This window comes from Protopterus annectens, chromosome 4.part0 (assembly GCF_019279795.1).
Source record: "Protopterus annectens isolate FY-2018-M chromosome 4.part0, PAN1.0, whole genome shotgun sequence".
Taxonomy (NCBI): domain Eukaryota; kingdom Metazoa; phylum Chordata; order Ceratodontiformes; family Protopteridae; genus Protopterus; species Protopterus annectens.
This window is the reverse complement of record NC_056733.1, coordinates 186,660,632-186,670,350: the sequence shown is the minus strand read 5'-3', so window position 1 is coordinate 186,670,350 and position 9,719 is coordinate 186,660,632. Positions and strand designations below refer to the sequence as shown.

The following is a 9,719-nucleotide window of genomic DNA, read 5'->3' as shown; positions in this document are numbered from 1 at the left end:
ACTCTATGCTCCAGACCAGAAGTGTATCCCTCACTGGTAAGATCAGACCATAAACTAATCTCACTGGATATTCACATCCCGACTCCACCCCCTGCCCTGAAAACCACAGTGAAAAACTTCTCTAAAGCAAATTTCACACTCCTCAAAACCGAGGTGGAATCCTTCAAAGCCCCCGAGCTTGTGGAAAATACAGCCCAGACCGCAGAATTCTTTATATAACATTCTACGAACACCTTCAGGAATGCATGGATCATGCAATCCCAAATAAAACCAAGACCCAATCCTCCAAAGGCAGACGTCCTGTCTGGTGGATCCCAGCCATAAACAAACTATACAATAGAAGGAGGAAGCTACTACATGATAGAGCAAAATCCCAAAAAGGGAAGGCCTTTCTGATCAGTATTAGCAAAAAACTATGGGCACTCATAAAATCATCTAAGGCCAGCTCCGAGAGAAAAATTGCACAGGACACTAAGGATAATCGCAAGGCTTTCTTTAGTTATGTTAGGAACCTGGGTGGGAATTCCCAGATATGCTCAGAATTAGTCTAAAATGACAAAAAATACACCGAACCCACAGACATTGCCAACATCCTAGCTGACAGGTTCAGCACAACCCCCCACCAAAAGGGCAAATATCTATCCCAGCAGAGTGCTGCCCCCCTGACATCTCAGATGCTGAGGTAAGAGCTGCCCTCTCCAAAGCAAAAAACACAGCATCAAAGGGACCAGACGGTGTCCCGGGCTGCGTCCAACATGAACTCCAAGAAGAGCTAAACCCAAACAAAAACCTACTGTTCAATGTCAGCCTTACTACAGGATATGTACCCAAAGAGTGGCATACAGCAACAGTGGTCCCTCTCCACAAAGGTGGTGCATCAACGGATCCTGGAAACTATCGCCCCATAAGCCTGACTAGCTTGGTCTGCAAAGCTATGGAAAGGATCATCATGGACCTCATAAATAAAGATATTGGGGACCTACAGACACTGGATCCTACCCAGTTTGGCTTTGTTAAGCGCAGATCCTGCCTCTTAAACCTGGTTGATTTCCTTGAAACAGTCACCAAGGCCATTGACGAGGGGAAGGTGGTCCACACAGCCTACCTGGACCTCGCAAAAGTCTTCGATACAATACCCCACTTGGGCATTATAGATAAGCTCACCAGCTTAAATATAAACCCCTGTGTCACTATACGGGTTGCAAATTGGCTCAAGGACAGAACCCACATGGTTAGAATTGCTTTAGCCATGTCAGACTCCAAACCAGTTACAAGTGGCATCCCACAAGGCTCAGTCCTGGGACCTCTCTTGTTCGGTATATATTTCTCTGGGGTACAGGCCAACACAGAAGGACTGTGGCTGACCAAGTTCACAGATGACTGCAAACTGGGCACCATAATCGACTCTCCAGCCGACACAAGCATCCTCCAAAACGGCCTCATAGAAACAGACAACTGGTGCCACAGCCATGGCCTCAAGCTAAACGCCAAAAAGTGTATAGTCATCCCCTTTGGCAAAAACAAAGTGCCCACAAATTATCACATAGGTGGTAATCCATTAAGTACAGAAGAAGTAATTAGGGACCTGGGGACCCAAGTTGATAGCAATCTCTAATTTGACAACCACATGGCCAAAGTGGTTAGAAAAACATTTTATATAGCCCACCTAATCATGAAGGGATTCACATCTAGATCAGGGGAGATCATCGTGCCTCTTTACTCATCCCTCATCAGGCCCATAATTGAGTACAATGCCCCTTTTGGGATGTACCTTACCAGACACCTGCAGCAACTGGAAAGACCCCAAAAGTACCTCACCAAGAGGATCAAAGGGCTCAAACAGATGCCATATGCTGCCCAGTTAAAGAAACTCCAGCTCTACTCAGTGGCATACCGCCTGCTCAGAGGCGATCTGTGCCTGACGTATAAAGCCATGTCCAACCCGGAATTAATGGACATGCTGCACCTCAGAAAATCCAAATCCCATCGAGCTACGCACGAGAGAGACTTGAACCTCAGCACTGAAATAAATAGGACATGCTGGAGGGACAGATTCATAACCCAGAGGCTCCCTTCACTCTGGAATAAAATCCCAGTCCAGGTTAGGCAGAGTCCCTCATTGACTCGCTTCAAGAGGAATCTTGATGAGTGGATGGGAGATCGTAGGTTTACCCCGGGTATCACTTCTGTGTCACTGTTAGACAGAGGCACAGTATACTAACCTCAAAAAAAGGGCATAGCAAAATTAATTTAAAATGGGTGGCGAAAGCCAAACACACTCTGGCTAGGCTTATAAATGCCCTAGGGCAGATAGCCTAGTATGAACCTATGAACCTATAAGAAAAAAAAGACTGAAATTCTTTTCTTAGTCATGTTTTTGTTTAAGACACCACTGGATTAAAAGGTTGGGAAAATGCTATAAAATGCATTCCAGTACACATATAACCCTATGTCTTCTTGGGCCCTGTTTTATCTCAGCTATTTCCTAAATGGTTATTACTGTGTTGTGTTGGTCACAAAAGGTGTGCTGAAAGGATGCAAGAAAAAACTAAAGCTGAACAGCAACAGTGAATTTCTTTCCTTAATCACAATTTCTGTTTATGCCATCACTGGATGAAAAGGCTATGTAAAAAAAAAAACATTTTAAAATGCACTTCATAGCATATAAACAGTTATGACTTCTTGAAAAACATGAAGAGTAAGGCAAAATGGGATGAAGGGGGGAAAAAAGTAACATGCATGGTATTAGGGAGCCCAAGATGGGGTGAAACACAGGGAAGGACTGGAGTGTGTGTGTGTGTGTGTGTGTGTGTGTGTGTGTGTGTGTGTGTGTAGAAGGGGGTTGTGGTTGAGATAGTACACCATTTCACCTAAGTCCAGATCTCTACATAGAGTTGCTGTAATGTTATCATTATTTTAACTAAAATGCCAGTAACTGTGAATGTCCCTCTGTGAGATGGGCGAACATAGTGTGATACATAGATAGGTATGTTGTACTATAAGAACATTGTAGCTACAAGTCAGTCTGTGCATACTACTCCTAAAAGTTTGCAGCGTGAACTAAAAGTCTGCTTAGGATGGGTTGCAGTGACAGTGTGATATTTAAACTGGAAATGCCTAGCCCCCCCCCCACCATGACATTTGCTGGGGGCCCCTAAAATACTAACACCAACCCGGCCTCTGAATCCCAGTCCAGACAGCTAGTACCAAAGTAAAATTATCCTAACTTCTTCAAAAATGTTAAAAACTAGAACAGGCAGGTCTCTCTATTGGAAGTTTCGTCCTGAGAAAAAAAATGAAAAATGGCAAATGTCCTGAGATTTTAGCAAAAAAGTATTTCTAAAGTTTTCTTTAATAGCTGTTTAAAATAATTATTTTGTATATCAGACACCTAAACATTCCTCACAACTTGTTGGAGCAAAAAAATCTGGACAAAGCAATAAATGTCAAGTATCTAAATGGCAATGCTCAGATCTGCTCTGAGCTACAACAGAATGGCATTAAATATACTGATCCCAAGGATATTGCCAATATCCTGGCAGATCGATTTAGTGCCAACTTCACCCCCCCTCTCATCCCCTAAAGGACCCATCTCAATACCAAAAATTTGCCAAATTCCAGTAATCACTGCCACACTGGTAGAAACCGCACTCTCTAAACCTAAGAATACAGCATCCATGGGACCAGATGACATCCCAGGCTGTGTACTACATGAACTACAAAATGCATTGGCACCTTACCCAAGTGTCATGTTTAATCATAGCCTCACCTCAGGCTTCGTGCCCACTGAGTGGCTCACAGCTACAGTTATCCCACTCCACAAGGGGGATCCAGCTTGGATCCCGGGAACTACCGTCCCATCAGTCTGACAAGCCTGATCTGCAAGGGCATGGAACGCATTATCATGGAACTTATAAACAAAGACATTGGCAACCTTCAAACACTGGACCCCACCCAGTTTGGGCTTGTGAAGGGCCGTTCTTGTCTCCTGAATCTGACTGACATCTTTGAATCAGTCTCCAGAGCTGTGGACAAGGGTAAGGCGGTCCACACAGCCTATCTGGACCTCGCCAAGGCATTCAACACCATCCCCCACTCTGGAATCATAGATAAACTTACTAAGCTGGGCATAAATCCCTACATCGCTCGATGGGTTGCCAACTGGATTACTGACAGAACCCAGACTGTAAAAGTAGATGACTCCAAATCCAGCTCCAGACAAGTGACAAGTGGAGTACCTCAGGGTTCAATCCTGGGACCACTCTTGTTTGGCATCTACTTCTCTGATGTACAGGCCAATACTAAGGGACTCTGGCTAACAAAGTTCGCAGATGACCGCAAACTGGGAGCCATTATTAATTCCCCAAATGATGTGGATATTCTACAAAAGGGCCTTACAGAAACAGATGCCTAGTGCCAGAGCCATGGGCTCAAGCTTAATGCAAAGAAATGTATAGTTATCCCCTTCGGAAAAAAACATGCACCCATGAATTACCACATAGGTGGCAGGACCCTAAACATCGAAAGTGTGATGAGATACTTAGGGACACAGGTGGACAGTGGTCTCACTTTCAATAACCACATCGTCACAAAAGTCAGGAAATCCTTCTATGTGGCACACCTAATCACTAAGGGCTTTTCATCCAGAAAAAAGGAGGTCATTGTCCCACTGTACTCATCCCTCATTAGACCTATTATAGAGTATAATGCTCCGTTTGGTATGTACCTCACAAGACATCTGCAACAGCTGGAAAGGCCACAGAAATACCTCACTAAAAGAATCACAGGCCTAAAGCAGATGCCATATGCTGACTGTCTAAAAAAACTCCATCTATACTCTGTGGCATATCATCTACTCAGAGGCGATCTCTGCTTAACATACAAGGCCATGTCAAACCCTGAGCTGTTGGACATGCTCCACTTAAAGAAATCCCAATCCCTCAGAGCCACACGCTCCAGTGATCTAAACCTTGTCATCACAATGAACAAAACATGCTGGAGGGATAGGTTCCTGACCCAGAGACTCCCCATACTCTGGAATAGACTGCCCATACATGTCAAGCAGAGCGCCTCATTGGCCCTCTTCAAAAGGAACCTTGATGACTGAATGGGAGATAGGAAATTCATATTGTGGGAAAAAATATCCAGGGAATTGTTATGGCTAGGCTTGTATAGGCCCTAGGGCCGATGGTCTAGTACCAAGCTATGAACCTAAATAATGGGGGACAAAGGCCCAAACATAGAGACACTTGTTAAATAGTCCTCTTCCAAACTTAGAAAGGTGCTAGAATAACAGGTTTTACATTAGCATGAATTTTCTGAAGGGTATGAAGTCTGAAACTGAAATGTCTGCCAGTACCTCTCAACTGTATAGATTTTCACAGAATGTCCAGATTTGTGTTTCATGTGTTTGGCCTGTTCCTCTTTTTTTCCTGTAAAATCACTGGTATGATCTCACGATTGTAGTCACTAAATACTGACATACATTTGAGTTTCAAACTTCAACTTTTTCAGGAAATGTATATTAAAACAAATCCTGTTACTCTAGCAAATTTCTAAATTTATAAGAGCAATATTTAAAATGTCTCTATTTGTAGCCCCATTTTGTCAAGCTTTGTCCAGATTTTTTGCATTAAGAGGTATTACATCTTCAATGATTTGCCAGTAAACCACAATTTTATGAAAAAACAAGCCACAAATATGAGGCAAAAATTCCGGACATTCTGAGAAAATCTGTACGGTTCACATGGATAACATTAACTTAAATCCTACAAGAATAAACTTTTATTTTTGCAAAAAACGAAGTTCTGCTATTTGAACTGGCCGTGGGTATGTTTTGTTCTGCAAAATCTCACGTTTCTACACAAAATGTCCCAAGTTGAGGTTGAATGTTTGATAAAGCGGCTACTAGCCACCCTTAGAAAGAGCTACTCTACTACTCAACATTACAGATAGAATACACAAATACGTTCTCTCCCTGGTAGCTCTGACGTGTCACGAGCAACCGCGTGAGCTATTAGGAAGGTAGGCGCGAGCGGTTACCGTTACGGAAGTGAAGCTGAGGTGCTACGTATGGGTAGTGAGAGATGCGGAAGTACGGAAAATTATTGAAGTATAGCAAGTGTTGCTTATAGAGACGTTTGGGTATTTGTAAAAGACTTAAAGGTGGTAGAGTTGGAGGAAAGTGGTGGTACTGGATAGTAGAGTTGTCTGATTAGCAGTAGCTGGAAATTATTGTCACAGGCTTAACGTTATGGATAGCGGTAGAGAATATGGTAGTAGTGGGAGTGCCTACGGGGCCCCCATGGCTGGTAGTACATTCCAGCCGACGCAGATCATACAAGAGCCACGGAATATCATTCGTTTTTTAAGTTGGGTAAGTTTTTGACTTCTTAATTTATTCCCATTAACCATTCCCCCTACCAGCAGCATTGCTTTACTAGTAGTTAAACATATGTTCTTTTTCACTCCTGTGTTCCCCGGTAGTTTATACGTTGGCTATAATGACAGAGACCCCAGAAGTAGTAGTTGGGAAGTTTGGGAGCCCCGCCCTTGTTTTGTTGTGAAAATGTATTTAGCAGGATAGATACTGTTCCTAATAAATATCTTTCCCACATGTCACGTGGGGAGCAAACTAAGAAAAAATAAGTGTATTTTTTGGGGGGCGACGTGGAGGTGAGGTAGGCGAATAAGAGTAACGATAGGTGGGAAAGAGGTTCTGGTTGGAAAAGATGAATAGCAAAAATAGGCGGATGTAAAATCCTAAAGAATTCCTGATAATCCACGATGGCCAGCTCGAGTGTGTTGATTGTGAGCCTGTGTACTTTTTTGATAGTGTAGGAGAAGCCCAACAAGTAATGTCTGTATGGTTTCTTATGAAAGGACCGAAGCGAATTGTGTAGTTATCTTGTACCTACATTAGCATTGTGCGAACTGATTTTGATTTTTTTTAAGGAATATTTGGACATTCTGGCTGAGTCACACGTTTTAAAATCAAGTTACACACTTGTTTTCGGGGAGGTAGAGGTTTATTGGATATGAGCAGGTGCAGTTGTCGAATGTCATTACCATACCACTTGGCAGAACGTTTTTGTCATGCATGTTTTGTTCCTTTTCTATGCACACAAGTTAACTATGTATTGGAGTAAATGCATACCACTGACGTGTGACAACTTACAGCTTTATTGCTTAGAAAAACTTGCTTTTAGAACATCCTTCGTAGGGTACAGTGGAGTGTCTTAGATTTTATAGAGTTGCCACCTGTCAGGAATTTTCCTGACAATCCGGAAAACAGCGTCTGTGGGGAAATTCAGTTTTGTTGATTACTTAAATATTCTGAGCCATTCCTCGACTTTCATATTACGGAAGTTTATTTCCCCACAAGCTGTTACTGTTTCCCATACTTTGTAATGCTTTACCCTTTCTTCTTCCCTGAAACGCACAAATGGACAAAACGTCTTAACAGCCAGGATGAAAGCGTGTGACATCTAACGCATTCTTGAAAAAAACACTTGTGCATGGTTGGCTTGCCCAGTTGAAAAAATAAAATACCCTCTCGCAAGGCATTTCTTTCCATGATGATAATTTGTGTATTAACGTGCATGTGTCTAGTTTAGTTACTATGCATGCAGTCCAGGGGATCATTACTAAGCCTAGGACAAATTTCCAATTTATCCAACTCGCAGTTGGATTAAGTAACTTGCTAAATGTTACACGTAGGTAAATTAAGTCTCAGGGAGTCAGTCTCTGTATTAGAAGTGGCTTGTTAATGATTCATGGCATTAATCCTCTGCACCAGTTGTCATTTTCTAACGGAAAGCTTCTTAAAAATTGCGTATCATACAGTTTCGTGTAGAAAGAGGTAGCCATGTGCTCATAGTCAGTTTCACTTTATTTAGACACCGTTTATTTCATATCCCCACTACGTGTCCACGAGAGTTTTACACAATTTAGAAAGTCTTTCCATTTCTGAGCACTGTTTGGCTTTTTTTGTCTGTTGCTTATTCAGTTAAAAACATATCTAGCATGGTTGGTTATATACAATTGTATTTGATATGATCTCGACAACAGTAAGAGAAATACTGTTTTGCTTTCACATCATTCTTTAGTTCATCAGAATTCATGCGTTGATTCAACAATCAGAAGTTCTCTATAGTGTCAGTATTACTATATATAGTAATTGTACTGTTCTGTAAGTCTGTCATATTTCAATACCCATATATGCATTTACTATGTATTGTGTAGTACAGAAATAAAATTCCTGTGAAGAAAGCACAGTGAATCATGCTTATCAAAGTTCTACACACTGCTACAAGTACAGCACACAGAGCTAAAAAATATAGGCTTCACTGCAGGGGGGGACAGAGACTCACCAAAATTAGTGCACCCTGTGACCTGTGGTGGAGTGCATGTACGTTGGCTTTCTTATTGTGAATTGCTGTTTTGAATTTATAGATTTATAGGTACTAGGCTATCTGTCCGAAGGCATTTATAAGCCTATGTGTTGGCTTTCGCTGCCCCTTAGATTAGTTCCCTGTGCCTCTGTCCAGCAGAGCCACTGAAGTGATCCCTGGGGTAAACTTTGTTTCCCATCTACTTGACAAGGTTTCTCTTGAGTGTTAGCGAAGAGCTCTGCCTAATGTAGATTGGAATCTTGTTCCAAAGCATGGGAAGTCTCTGGGACAGGAATCTATCCCTCCAGCATATCCTATTTATTGTTGTGGTGAGGTTTAGATCCCTAGAGCGTGTGGCTCGAGAGGATATGGCTTTCTTTAGATGGAGCATGTCCATCAGTTCTGGGTTGGACATGGCCTTATGTCGGGCAGAGATCACCTCTGAGTAGGCGGTATGCAACAGAGTACATCTGGGAGTTTCTTCAGTCGAGCTGCATAGGGAATCTGTTTGAGGCCAGTGATCTCTTGGTGAGGTACTTCTGTGGTCTTTCCAGTTGTTGCAGGTGCCTTGTAAGGTGCATCCCAAATAGAGCATTGTACTCTGTGATGGGTCTGATGAGTAGAGGAGGACAATAACCTCTCTGATCTGGATGCGAACCCTTTTGTGATTAGGTGGGCCACATAGAAGTATTTTCTAACCACTTTGGCAATGTGATTTTCAAAGGAGAGATTACCATCTGCTTGAGTCCCCAGATCCCTTATTACGTCTTCCGTATTTAGGGGACTACTACCTATGTGGTAATTTGTGGGTACTTAGTTTTTTCCAAAGGGGATGATTATGCACTTTTTGGCATTTAGCCTGAGTCCATAATTTTGACACCAGGTATCCATTTTGGTGTGACCCTTTTGGGGGATTGTCTGTGTCAGCCAGAGAGTCAGTTATAGCCCCTAGTTTGCATTCGGCCATAGTCTTGCTGTACTTGCCTGTACCTCTTAGAAGTATATGCCGGACAGGAGGGGTCATAGGACTGAGCCCTGGGGAATGCCACTTGTAACCGGTTTAGAGTCGGACTTAGCTCTCGCAACTCTCCCCATGTGGGTTCTGTCTGTGAGCCAGTTGGCAACCCATCTTGTGACATAGAGGTATATGTTCAGGCTGATGAGCTTGTCTATAATACCAGAATTGGGAATGGTGTCCAAGGCTTTTGCGAGGTCTAGGTAGGCTGTGTGTACCACCTTTCCCTTGTCTACAGCCTTGGTAACTGTCTCCAAAGAAGTTCAGGAGGCATGATCTGCCCTTAAAGCCGAACTGGGTAGTGTCCAGTG

General features: G+C 42.8%; 1 protein-coding gene across 2 annotated transcripts in view; it reads left to right on the top strand.

Annotated features, from left to right (window-relative positions):
- The first annotated feature begins 6,031 nt into the window (after window positions 1–6,031).
- SYNGR2 (synaptogyrin 2) overlaps window positions 6,032–9,719 on the top strand; it is a 289,829-nt gene continuing 286,141 nt past the window's right edge. Inside the window, exon 1 of one of the 2 annotated variants that reach the window (XM_044068172.1) lies at window positions 6,032–6,376. In XM_044068172.1, the coding sequence (XP_043924107.1) occupies window positions 6,254–6,376 (123 nt within the window). In that variant the 5' untranslated portion in view covers window positions 6,032–6,253. Of the gene's footprint in view, window positions 6,377–6,771; window positions 6,811–9,719 lie in introns of those variants that run through there. The other variant, XM_044068173.1, reaches the window with a different exon arrangement.